Source organism: Curcuma longa, chromosome 20, assembly GCF_044706935.1.
Source record: "Curcuma longa cultivar G26 ecotype Majalengka, Jawa Barat chromosome 20, ITB_CL_G26_1.1, whole genome shotgun sequence".
NCBI lineage: Eukaryota > Viridiplantae > Streptophyta > Magnoliopsida > Zingiberales > Zingiberaceae > Curcuma > Curcuma longa.
The window spans coordinates 11944505-11959020 of NC_133880.1; the positions used below are offsets into that span (position 1 = coordinate 11944505).

At 36.9% G+C, this 14516-nt stretch overlaps 1 protein-coding gene across 2 annotated transcripts in view; it reads left to right on the forward strand.

The window, feature by feature from the left end:
* LOC141813705 (uncharacterized) overlaps positions 1-14516 on the forward strand; it is a 72849-nt gene that overhangs the window by 28789 nt on the left and 29544 nt on the right. For both annotated transcript variants that reach the window (XM_074701680.1, XM_074701682.1), the window contains exon 6: positions 4182-4269. In XM_074701680.1, coding sequence (XP_074557781.1) covers positions 4182-4269 — 88 coding nt within the window. The remainder of the gene's footprint in view (positions 1-4181; positions 4270-14516) is intronic.

The following is a 14516-nucleotide window of genomic DNA, read 5'->3' on the forward strand; positions in this document are numbered from 1 at the left end:
ACAAAACATCTTTAATGCCAAAACTCTACAACAATGGTGAAGGTCATATGAGAGGTTTCCAATGTCAGCAAGGTTTCTTCTTTGTGCTCCAACTTCCAAGACATCGAGAGAGACGGATCATGCGAGTATACAAAAAAAAAAAAACTAAGGTTCAATGAGATCGTGTCGAGCTTCTTCTCCTCCTCCTTTGCATCTTCTCTTATCTTCCATTCAGGCATTAAGGAGTGAATGCACAACGACATGCATGATGATTTCATCATGCATTCACACAATTAGAGATTTGGATGCACTAATTACATAACTTAATAATAATTATATGTTATATAATTTAAATAGAAATTATAATTACATAACTTATATAATGATAAGATATAATTATAATTAAATTCGTAATAACTTAATTAATATTATAATAACTTAGTAAATAAGTAACTTAGTTATAATAGCTTAGTAAATAAGTTATGATAATTTAATTATAAAATTATATAATACTAAGTTATGATGACTTATTTCAAATTTATAATATATTACAACTATTATATAATCCGACCCCACCTAGTGGGATAATGTTTAGTTGTTGTTGTTGTTCAACTATTATATAACATAAATATTTTAGTAGATAACAAATAAATAAATAAATAAATATATATATATGCTTATCAATATTTGATTACTTTATTGAACAATCTCATCAATAGCATAATCAATTATTGTTTAATCAATCAACAAGATTGATTTACTCAAGTATAAATAAACCACAACTAAAATATAAGCATAAAAAATATATTGAAATAACAAAATATAGTAATAAAATTGTATTATTCTAGTTATAGATCAATCCCTCATACGACTCTAAGGTTTTCAAACCTCAAAACTTCACAAAAAAAAAGACTTGCATTTTAATTGAAATGAATATGATGCTACAATTTTAGAACCCATTTGTTTGAAATCATGGAATGAAATTTCATACTGTGCTGGGCGGTACGGGCAGAATTTGTCATTTCTGTTGCTGCTCTACATCGATACTGGCACCAACATTGCGGGCTGCCGTGATTCACGATAGCCTCCGTTAATTCTACAAGGTTGCGGGGGTGCTGCGATCCCACATTTTCTTAATTTTTTTAATATTGAAAATTAAATTTTTATTTTTTAATGGCTAATTTCTCTCCCTTATTTTTTTCTTTTATTCATTAATTTTTTCTTCCTTATTAATTTTTGTACTCTTTGGTCAATTATTTTTTCCCTCTATATAAAAAGAAAAATAAAGATAAAAATCTCTTAAGGATGGTTAATTTTTTTCTCTATTTATCTCTTTACAAGATAAATAGAGGGAAAAAACTAGCCCATTAACCTTAAAATGATTATCCTTTTTCACGAGATAGGAAACAGATTATTAAGAAAGATAAAAAATTAAATATAATATAATTTTTAATTTTATAAAATATACTACTACTAATAAATTAATTTATTGTATATATAAATTTAATTTAACCTAAATTGACTTTTACTCAATAAACATTAAATATTTCATTAGATAATATCAAAACTTAAACTCAATATTACATTTCTAATATAACTCAATAATAAATATCTATAGTGATCAAATATTAATCAAAATATTTTAATTAATATATTTTATATTTAAAAAATTTCAAACCATATCAGGACAACACGATATGTACTGAAATAACATAGGTTGAAATTTTAAACCTTGATTGAAATCTCTAATAACAAATTAGTTTTATCAAAAGCCTTGTATTTTCAAGTTTTTTTGAAATTTGTTTTGTTTTGATTGGCATGTTGAAGAAACCATAACCTATTTGTATAACAAAAATATAATATAATATTCGAACATAGATAAAGATAACTAAATCATAGTTTAAAATCTCCTGTTGTATCGGGTGGTATAGGTAAAATTTATCGTTCTGTCTACCGACTAGCTAGGCATTGATGTTGGCATGACCCTTCGAGGTCCCGTGCGAGACCCTATGCAAGACTCACAGTTGCGTGAAGACCCGTGCGAGGCTTCGCGGTCGTGCGTAGGCCCCACGCGAAGCCTCACTTCTTTATTTTTTAACTGTTAATTTCTTTTTTAAAATTTTTTTAATGGTTAATTCTCTCTTTCCTCATATTATATTTTATTTTTATTTCTTTCATCCAAACACATGAGAAAAAATTTCATTTTTATTTTTTCTTATTCCTCCTTAAATACATGGGGGAAAATTTTTCTCCTTAAATTGATTAAAATAAAATAAATTTAATTTAACTTAAACTTATTTGATCCTAATTATTATGTCTAGACTTTAGTTAATAATAAATTGACTTTTACTCAATTCTAATTTTTAAAATATTCATTTAACCTAATAGTAAATATTTATAGTAATCAAATATTATAATAATATTTTTTAATTAATATATTTTATAGTTAAAAAATATCAGAACGGTATGGTATGATTCCAAAATCGTATCGTTCCGATCATAAATCAAAACTCTGATACGGCTTGGAATTTTAAACCATGATTGTAAGAACAATAAACACCTAAAATAAACTAATAGTGAACATTTATAACAATCAAATATTAATAAAAATAAAATTTTAATCAATATATTAATATTAAAAAAAAAGTAACGAAACTGTATTTGCACATCACTATACGGTACTAAAACTTTATTATTCTGATCTAAACCTTGACGCAGTTTGAAATTTTAAACATACGTCGATTGCACTGACACATAAATGTGATGAACAAAAAACCATGTTTTTTGTGCTAACACAATATTGCTATTAGTTGCAACCAGAATGATGTTTCAAATGTATCCATTGTTACAGATCAGCACTTGAAACCATGCCATATCCTCATTTCACCTGGTCAAATTCTCTCAACCTGGCCCCTCTAGCCAATTCCTATAATTGAGGTCCGAGCAAGTTGGAACAACATAAAATTTTGCCGATAAGAAGTTTAGATATTTGTGTTCTTGATACTTGTGCAGTTATACATGGATATTGATGCCAAATTGCATATGCCTTCTATATTTGATGCAATGCTACTTCACTTCCTGTTTTAGAGAGATCTATACAGGGAAATTCTGGGAGAAGACTTAATTGCTGGAATGTGGAATTATACCATTTGGAAATGGATGCACGTAGGATACTGTTCAAGATGGGGGCCTCTTTGGAGTTGGTTAGAGAAGAGGAAGAGTTCTAGACAACATGAAGGAGAAGGAGAAATGGGAGGTAGAGGGGACAACTATAGGTGCAGCTCTGGTACGTTAAGACATGACAAAGATATGAATTAGGGTAAACAGTGGCATGGATGGAATATGATGGAGAAAGAGGTATATTTAGAGAATTTTTTTGGGACAAGACTTAATAGATGTTGGGTTGTCTAATTTTACAATCTAGGGATGTCTGTAGGATATGATGCAGGTTGATCTGATGTGATGTGATGGAGTCATACCATTTTTGAAATGGATTCATGTGGGATGCTGTTCATGAAAGGGGACATGTTGGAATTGATAAGAGGATAGGAAGGGTTCTAGTAAATTTGAAGGAGAAGTGGAAAGAGGAGGAAGAAAGGAAAATCACAGATGTGGACTATGGGGATTAATCAGAGCAGTTAAAGGTGATAGTAGTTACTAATAGGAAAGAAAATATTTGTTGATGCCAAAGCACCCTTTATACTGAAAAACAAGATAATAGATGTTATATTTAGTGATTAATTAAATATCTAGTTATCCATTTTTATTGATGTGATGTGATGTGATGTTGCTAATCATGTATACGTCAAGTTAGAACTTATTAGGCTACTTTACTAAATAGCTGTAGTTCGACCCAAGAACAAAAGGGTGGCGGTTCAAAACAGGAAACTAAAGGGCAAAGCTGTGATTTGACAGTCTCATTGTTGCTTTAATGTGATGGTTGGATAATTACACAGTACAGGACTATACTTAAAACATGATGTTAGACTGTGAATTGTCTTGGCAGTTAACATAGTTTGCTTTTCACTGCAACATATATTGGGTCTTTTATTCACTCATCCATCTTTGCGTTACTATATTTCCTGCATATAATGCTTAATAGTCGATGGTGGTTAATTTATTTTTTACTTCGACAGTATATCATACCTTTACTTTGTCATGATGGAAGAGACTTATGATTAAAGATACATGTTTCTTTGCAGCATGTTAATCATTACAGTTCCTTCTCTGATATGCTGCAAGTAGAGATTCTTGCTAATGTCCTCCCAGGGATTATGACTGCTGAAGATGGTAATAGACTCATTCCTTCTATGGATTTGTAGAAACTATGGATGGAATGCCATTTTAATTGGTAGTGCTTGACAAAGAAATAAAAGAGAATTTCTGAAATGTTTTCTGTCATTTCACTAAGAGAATTACAATATATAGATATCAAGAATTATCAAATCTCTTAATCCTAGGGTCTAATATAAGAAGAAATATAGAATTATTAAATTCCTTAATCCTAGGGTCTAATATCGGAAGAAATACAACAATAACTACAGCAAGAATATATACAAGTCATGGGAGGCAACCCACTTGGATTCCCCTTTGATCAAACGATTACTACATATACGGGATCTTATATTATTGGTTGCTAGGTCCCCGGAGACTGCTGAACAGAGACTGACAGACTGGTTTGATCAAAACGGAGGGGTAGCATAGATATATGATTCTTTAAGGTATCCTAGTCCTAAGAAGCCATGGGCTCGGATAGTGTGGAAGACTTACTTACAACCAAGTCATGCAGTCACCTTTTAGATGTTGGTATAGAGGCGACTCTCCACCAGAGACAGAAAGGATTACTTAGAAGATTGACAATACACTTTCTGTGGCCAGGTATTAGAGACACAGGAATATCTATTCTTCGAGTGCTTGCCTATTGTGGTATTATAGAGGAGGATCGGAGACTGACTTCATATGCGACTGGAGATCTCCACCTACCGAAGGATGTTGAGAGTCTTCGGAAGACAATACCGTGGGAGCCGGATGCTTACAAAGACTCATCATCTTGCCTTGTCATCTATGATTCATTTTGTATAGAAGGATAGAAATAAAAGTTTCTTTGATGAGGGACAATTAGACATTGAAAGGATCTTCAAGTGTGTGCAAATTCATGTATATCGATCGCTCGGTGTTTTCTCTGATCTGATGCTTCGTTAGACATGAGAACCCCTTAATGATTGATTTTTGTACTTTGATTCATGCTATAAAAATTTTACTTATCTAAAAAAAAGAATATATACAATAATAATGAAAAGTTTAGAGAGGTAATCAATGGATATACAACTATAACATAACTAAATTAGGAAAGAAGAATATATTAACATCCCCTCAAATTGATGCGGGTGAGTATTAGAGCATCAATTTGCTATTGAGAAATTTATGTCATTGGCTTTTCAAAGCTTTTGTAAAGAGATAAGCTATTTGAAGATTAGTTGTAAGATGAGGATGAATGATAACACCTCGAATAAAGGCCTCCCCAATGTGAACACCAGATAATGACGCAGAGAGGCGAAGGTTATGGGGAGGTGCCACGTTGGACTAGAGTCGACTTGAGAGTGGACTCAGGTCGACCTGAGGACAAAGTTGCCGCAGAGAAAGTGGATCAAGCTGAGCTGGAGTCGACTTGAGATTTGCTTGAGTCGACTTGAGCACTATATAAAAGAACAGCTCGACCAGATGTTCGGAATAACTCTAATTATGATCTACACGAGCACTCTGTCGAGACAACGACGTCCTGAGCATCTTCGTGCAACCCTAAAGCCGCCGCTATGCCGAATTCATAAGGAAATGACGATCAAGCAAGCTTCGACATATTTTTTGGTAACAAGTATTTATTAATTGTAAAGTTTATTCAATTTCTTGTTATCGGATTTGATTTGTGTAATCGATCGACTTGTGTCCGTAAGGAACAAGTCCTATTAGTGGATTGTCTGTCGGAAACGATTAAAAACTGTGGACCTTGGAGTAGCAGCATGGGGCTGTGAACCAAGTAAAACGACTGTGTCTGTGTGCTTGTGTTTTTACTTTCACATTACTTTTCTGTACTTATACTCGCTTCCGCACTATCTATTTTTAGTTAAATCGAAAATCGGTTGAAAAGTGAAATGCGCTATTCACTCCCCCTCTAGCGCGTTCTTTCTATCCTACAATTGGTATCAGAGCGAGATCCTCGAATCCAGTGCAACCACTGATCGAGGGAATTTTCAATTAGTTTTATGAAATTTTATTTTTTAAATTTTCTTTTCCTCTCGCATTACTAATCTAAGACCAAGTCTTGGAATTCGTCTTGCGTATTTTTCTTATGTGCTAGATTAATGGTCCAATAAGAAGGATTCAGCACCGCGAGACCTCCCTTGTTCTCAGGGGACGACTTCTCCTATTGGAAAAGTAGGATGGAATGTCATCTGAAGACACAGGTGGAGATGTGGATCATCATAAAGACTGGATTCACGATCCCGTCTGATAGTGATGGAACTCCACAGTCTTGCAAGTATTGGGACATTTCTATCCGGAAGAAGATAGAAGCAGACGCAAAAGCAACTCAGACTCTCCAGTGTGGTCTAACCAAGGAGTAGTTGAACCGGTCGGCCCATTCAGTAGTGTAAAAGACCTTTGGACGAAGCTAATCGAGCTTCACGAAGGGACCTCCGACACCAAGGTGAGTAAAAGAGATTTATTGTTCAATAAATTCTATAACATGTTCATGTTAGAAGGGGAGACCGCGAGTGACCTACACGCGAGAATTCAATATCTACTCAACGGGCTATACGCAATTGGCCAGACGGTGGAGAATCGCGACATAATCAGGTACGCTTTGAAAGTGTTTCCAAGGAACACATTGTTGGCATCCATGGTGGATGCTTACAAAGTTTCCCGGGACCTTTCCAAGGTAAAGCTCGATGACCTTTTCTCTGAGTTCGAATTACATGAGCAATCTAATACGGAAGTGCAAGAGAGGGGTATTGCCTTAATTGCAGGTACCGAGCAAGAACGGAGAGCAAAGAAGAAGGTACAAGAAGACTGGGAGTCTTCAGAATCTGAGACAAACGATGAAGTCACCTCGGAACTTGTGAACCTCGTCCGGAAAATATTCCGAAAAAAGTGCGGAGTTAGACGATCAGAAATCAAGAAGGTCGTCAATAAAACAAAATCAGCATCTACCAGCAAGACCGAGATGAAGTGCTACGGTTGTGGTTGGAAAGGACACTTCATAGCCGACTGCCCGAATCAGAGGAAAGACCGGAGGACTAGGAAGAAGACCCTCAAGGCGACTTGGGATGAGTTGTCTTCTTAGGAGTCGGACGAGGAACCGACAACGATCAGTTTCCTTGCTCTTCCAACCCAAGATGAGCCGAACTTGAGCGACAGCGATTCGGACAGCTACGAAAGCCACGGATCCGTATCCGGTTCAGAAGGTTCGACCCTCGCTGTAAGTAACAAAAGACTATTTTCAATAATCATTAGCTTAACGAAAAAATTAGTTAAATCCAACGCCTTGGTTGAATCGCTCCAAGAGGAGTTAGTACTCCTCAAGGAGAAATTCAACATCGAGCCACCGACTCAGGTCAATTCAGTTGAGGATTCGATTCGAGTTCAACTCGAGAAAGAAAATTCCCAACTGAAGACCCAAGTAAGTGAACTCAGACGATCGCTTGAGCGATTCACCTCTGGATCCAAGTATTTGGATATGATGCTTGGGTCAAAGAAGGCTTGATACAATCGATCGGGCATTGAATATTCAGCTAAATACAAGTCATTCATGTCATTGACACATATAACACGTAACAGAACTACAGTCCAAGCATGAGTTCCTAAGTCTAAACTGGTTAATTTAGTTGGATTGAACCAATTTTGGATCCCTAAGGATCAGGTCTACTTGATCCGACCCATCAAGGGGCACGATCCTGGGGGATCCAAATCACATTGATAACTTGTTTAAATTAGTCTTTACTTTCCAACAATAGAAAATTTAGGCTAGAATAAGGACTAACTATTTGATTAATTCTTGCCAACCTAGTACCAGTGTGGGGTGAGATACCACTGTTGGACTTTCCGAGCTGCAAAAACCGCTTTTGCGTTGCGGAAACCCCGGAAGTCCATGCCACCGGATCTGTGCGAAAAATATAAAACTATTTTTCTTGTATATATTTAGTTTACTCTACATCTACATGAAGAGTTTTACCTTTGGTGCGTGCCCTTCGCGTATCCCGCTCTTCTTTTCGGTGCCGGATCTCGAGGAAGTCAAGCGTACTCCCCTCTACAATGTATCCACACGGACAAGGAGTGGAGAACCAAAATTCTTGAGTGTGCTAGCACTCCTTAGAATTTCGGCAAAGGGAGAGGGAGAGGGAGAAGAGAAGAGCTTGAGAAAGGAGAAAGAAAACAATGAAGTGGAATGAATGAAATTCATTCTCTTCATCCACTATAGTGGCCGACCACATTAAGAGGGAGGGGAGTTACAACTCCTCCCTTAATGCCATGAGTTACAATCCTATGGTAACTCCCATGAGATGACATGTTTGATGATGTGGAGCATCATCATTGGCCATCCTTTATGCCACCTCAATTTAAAGTCAAATAGTCAAGTCAAGTATTGACCATGAGGTGGCATAAGTCAAGTCAACATTGACCATGACATGACATAAAGTCAAGTCAAACTTGATGATGATGTGGCACAAAGTCAAGTCAAACTTGACCACAAAGTCATCCTTCTCAAGTCAAGTCAAACTTGACTTCTAATCTCCTAAGGTTGATCAAATCAACTCCACTAATCTAGTTTGGATTACACTTAACCCAATTTGATTCATCACATGAATCTAATCCACTTGGTTCATCATATGAACCTAATTTCCACCTAATTGCCCTTTGTGTATGACCCTATAGGTTATTGTAATGTTGGCAATGCTTCTAAACCGATTTAGAAACATAAGTAGTGAGCGGTATCTAGCAACACATCACTACTACCCAAACTACAAGAATGTTGAGATCCAACATCACCATTGTGACTACTAATTGTGATTCTTTACAATATGTGACAATGCCCTTCTATCCTTGATATCATGATTGATCAAACCGAGGTATAGACCGTGTCATCCTCTAATCAATCTATGTCTTGAACTCCAAGTAGACTCACTACAATCAAATGAGCTCAACATCACATGTTGACTTATTTGGGCATGACCATGCACTTTAGTGGTCTCACTCTATCAAGAACTATGATATCACTCCCGTTATATGGGAGTGATAGATCCCATCTACATCACTCACATCCCTCCGCATAATTTGTTACATACCCAGTAATCGCCTTTATAGTCTACCTAGTTACGGGTGACGTTTGACGAAGCCAAAGTAAGTAACTCCTTATGTAGGGAACCATGGTGACTTCAGGTCCAAGGACTAATAGTTATACTAATAGCCATATGAGAAAGTATATGACACTCATATAACGATCCATGATACTTTCTCATGGCGGGTCATTCAGTATACATTCTCCAATGCATACCCATGTGTCAACTTGATATCTTATATCCATGACTTGTGAGATCAAGTCATCGTGTTGACCTACATGCTAGTCTCGTCGCATTAACATTGTCCCTGAATGTTAATACTTGACTAGGAATAATTAAGAGTAGTGTTCTTCTCTATATCATCTCACTATCGATTCAACCAATCGATTGATATAGATATGAACGATCTACTCAAGGACATTATTATACTTAGTTTTATGACACGAATATCAAGTAAGTATAATAACCATAATAAAATGCCTTTATAAAATGTAGAAATATGATACAATGAATCCATACAACAATCATCAAATGATTGGCTCTAGGGCTCTCACTAACACATAGTACGTTAGGGAGGTTTAGGTTAAGTGGTCAAGAAGGGTAAGGAGTACCTGACTTAATTAATTTAGTCTGACCAAACTAGCCGAAGTTACCTCGCCACATCCTAGAATAGTTAGACCAAGGTTTATCAATAAATTGGTTAAGGTCATAATTTCCTAAATTAGTTTTATCTTAGAATGTGGTCGTTGTTTTGATAACCAAGAAGGTCTATGTGCCTCGTCACTGTCTGGAAACTAATTTTTGAAATGTGGACTTAATTGATTGACGGTTAAACCTGAATCTAACTCAAGGTTAATCAAATATAGATACCTCAAACAATAAACAAAGATATAATCGGTAAAAATATCTCACAACACCCATAGGATCAATTGTTTGTTCATCTAGATTCGGGTGAGATGAGTTAGGTAATAAATTTCTAAAGCAACTCAACGAACCAAATTAATATTACTTAATTAATTAATTTAAATATTTTAATTAAATTTCCAAATCTAAATAGTTCAAGTAATTTTGAAAAAATCTAAATAATTTAATTAATTTTCAAAAACCTATTTACTTTAATGTTCAAAAAAATGTTTAATTAATTTTCAAATCTTAATATTTTAATTAATTTTTCAAATCTAAATTAATTTTTAAAAATTTTAATACTTTAATTAATTTTCAAAAATCTTAAATATTTTTCAAAACTTAACATTTTTTAAAAACTTAAATAATTTTTCAAAACTTAATATTTTTCAAACTTAAATATTTTTTAAAAATTAATATACAAGCAATCCTCCGCTCCTAGTGGTGATTCGGAACGCAAACGAGGGTAAGCTAGTTCAACTGGGGAAGATCTAGGAGGAGTGCGAGGTGCTTAGGACTTCCAGATCGGCAACACTTGTTTGGCTGTTTGTCTATTCTTACTTTTTGTTTTATTTACTGTTATTATTTTGGACTGTAAGACGAATTTCTCCGCCTCCGAACAACGTTCGGAAAGGAGACCACTAGTGGACGGGTGCCTCCCGTACATAGGTTTTGGACATACTAACTCTAGGGGATTAGGAACCAAGTAAAAAATCCGCGAGTCCCCTGTGTTGTTTTCTAAATATTCCGCTGCAAGTTTTATTTATTAGAACGAACGAACGAAAAACAATAACACGCTATTCACCCTCCCTCTAGCGTGTTACAACGATCCTACAGATATCTCCTGCTCTATATGTAACCACTCTCGGATCCTCCACCATAAGATTGTTATAGGAGGGCATTTAAAGAACAAATGTTCCTGCGTCTCTATATCTCGTCTACAGAAAGCACAACACCAATCCTCCAAATAGTATAGTCTATCTCTGGTGGAAAGTCGCTTCTGAGCTAGCATCCAAAGCACAACTGCATGGCTAGGCTAGATGTAGGACTTCCACACTGTATGTACCTAGGGCTTCTTTGGACTGGGATGCCTAAAGAAATCATAGGCCCTGGCCACACCTCTATCCTGCTCAAATCAATCTACCAACCTTTGCATAGTATCTGTCGATGACCCAGCAGCTGTAAGGATAATGTCACGGATTTGCAACAACCGCTTGATCAGTGGGGCATCCGAGTGCACTGTATCCTAAGTCTATTTGTCTACTCGCCTCAAGTAGGTATGATGTAACCCACTTAATCCAAAGAGTATCCTCCTTTGCTTATATTCGCCAAAGTACCTCGACCAATAAGACAAGGTTCCAAGCTTTCAAGTAGCGAAATTCCATTCCTCCTTTGGGCCTGCACATATGCGCCCAAGACACCTGGGGTATTTGGACGTCCACATAAAAGACTATGCTGTAAATGCGATCAATAATTCCTAGAGGAATAGGTAATATAGAGAACCAAAAACACTCCACTCCCTGAAGCATTGAAGTGATGAGATGAGTCTTTCCCACATATGAAAGTGTCTTCTTTGGCCAACAGGTAATCCGTTGTATTAAGGAATCAAGGAGTGGGTTTTAGTTCGAAATCCATTGACGCTTAGTAGCAAGCAGTATCCCCAAATATCAAAAGGGCATAGTCTCCTTCTAGAAGCCCGTAAGAGAGAAGCCACAACCGCGTCGATTCATTTACTCCAGCCAGATAAATGTTTGACTTTCAGTGATTAACTTGAAGCCTTGCGGTTGCCCCAAACATCTGTAAACAAAAAGATAAAACTTCTACTGATACCTTATCCCCCGACTAAATAATAATAAGTCATCTACATGGGCCAAGTGCGCCAATCTAAGATGACCATATCGAAGATGAAATTTGAAATCTGATCTGTTTGTGCGCTGCTGTATCTGTCGCCTAAGGATCTCCACACAAATACCGAATAAGTTGGGAGAGAGAGGATCTCCTTATCGTAACCCTCTGGCCCCTCTGAAGAATCCAAAAGACCTTCCATTAATGGTTAGATAAAATGACGGAGTGATCATACACTCCATTATCTAGGATATAAACTTTATAGAAAATTGAAGACCAATAAGCATCTCATGCAAAAACTTTCAATGAACCAAATCAAAGGCCTTCTGAAGGTCAACTTTCATAATGCATCTAAGGGAGATGCACTTCCTGTGATACCTCCGGAAGAGCTCCTGTGCTAAATGGATATTTTCTGTAATGAGATGCCCATGTACAAAAGCTGCTTGAGATTGATGAAGTATCCCTTCTACTACCTTAGATAATCTTGAAGCTAGTAACTTAGAGATGTCCTTGTAGAATACCGTACAATAGGAGATCGATCTATAGTCTGCCACCTTACTAGTATGGGCTAATTTCGAGACAAGCGCAATTAAAGTGTGATTTCATCTCCGCAATAATCTCCCATTGGTGAAAAATTCCATAACTGCAGTAGTGAAATCCAGTCCCACAATATCCCAAGAATGCTTGAAAAGCTTCGAGCTATATCCATATGAGCTTGGAGCCCTCTGATCTCCAATATCAAATAGCGTCTGCTTTATCTTCTTTGTTGTAGGGAGTCGCTCTAAAGCATCATGCTGTTCCGTGTGGACATGCTGGCCGAATATCATGCAAGAGTGAGGAAAGTTTGTTGTGTGGCCTACAGTCTCCCCAAACTGGTGATGGAAGTGATTCGTGAAAACCTTGACCACCTCAAATGATTCTGTAAGGATACCATTTGGCTTCTCTATTGTAATGATCTCATTATGCTTGTTATTACACTTCACCAGTGTATGAAAAAAGGAAGAGTTCCGATCCACATTTTTGAAGTAACCAATTTGCGCATGTTACATGGAGAAGGAATGCTCTATAGTATTTAGACGAGCTATAGTTTGCTGCAACTCCTTGTAATCCTTTGTCATATGACCATGCAACAGTCCATCACCTTGTGCCTCCTCCAAGCGCGCGTTGATAATGCTCGGCGTTTTATCTCTTCAAATCCAATTTCAATGTCCTTAAGATATGTGAGAGCCCATATTTGTTGTTTCTTCATTCCAATTGTCGCTTGTATTCTATCCATTTTGTCTCTACTAGTTGTGAGAAGAGTCATGTTGGACCCATATATTGAAGAATTTGAATGACTTCTGAATATGAATTCCACCACTCAAGATAGAGACCAAACATGCTGAGTGATCTGATAAGCAACCTGGAGGAGCGAACTCTGCAAAGCTCTGTAACTCGGCTTCTAGCCATTCCCTAATAATGATTGTTCGGTCTAGTTTGCTATATATATTACCATTTGCCCATGGATATCTATAGCCGGTATACGATAGATCCTCTATTCTAGCAAAACTTACAAAATTCTAAATATCTGCTATGCAATACTGAGTGATCAGTAACCCTCCACACTTGTCATCAGTGGATAAATAAGAATTGAAATCCCCAAGGACCAGTCAGGGGATCCCCATATCTGTGGAAATCTGTTGAAGCCTCTCCCACAACGCATTTCTCCCCACCATAGTAATTTGGCCATAGACAAACATAACTGCAACGAGCTTACGAGACATCTTGCAACAGACTTGATAGTGAACGAATTGCTCATGCCACTCCATCTCCTCTAAATCAACCTTCTGGTCATCCCAAATCAGTAGTATTTGGCTCATACCCCCTTGGTTATCTTGTTGTTTCACTTGTAGTTGTTTGAACCGACGCCCTCATCTAGTAACTTTGTCTCCAACACACCCAATACACAACTTTGCACTGCGAAAGAGGGATTCCACCCACATTTGCTTGAGACTTTGTTGGTGCCTCAAATGTTCTATGAACCAATTTTCATGTGACCTGAGATGGCCTACGTCGTCCATAGGTATGTGGATTCTGCTGCCCTTTGTTTAGACTGCCCAGTCCTGCAGTATGTGTTTGGGTCCCTGTTGTGTATTAGACCGACTGGATGAGTCAACCATGGCCCTTGGCTCCTCGTCCTCCCTTCCCTCCCCCACTATTGCAAGGGGATTTCCTTTGCTTCGAGTCACTGGAAGACAAGCTTTTTGGGTCCATTCTGGAGCAGGATGGGCAACAATATTTTCCAGCAACTTGGATTGTAGTGGCATAATGATATGATTTTGTCTTCTGGAGCTTCTCCTTCGAGGTTGGACCTCCTAATACTCATTATCCCCTTGCAAAGGTAGATCAATCTCTGCTGCCTCTTGGAGACTATTCTCACAGCAGGTATCAACTTGCTGGGCGTTCATATCACTCATT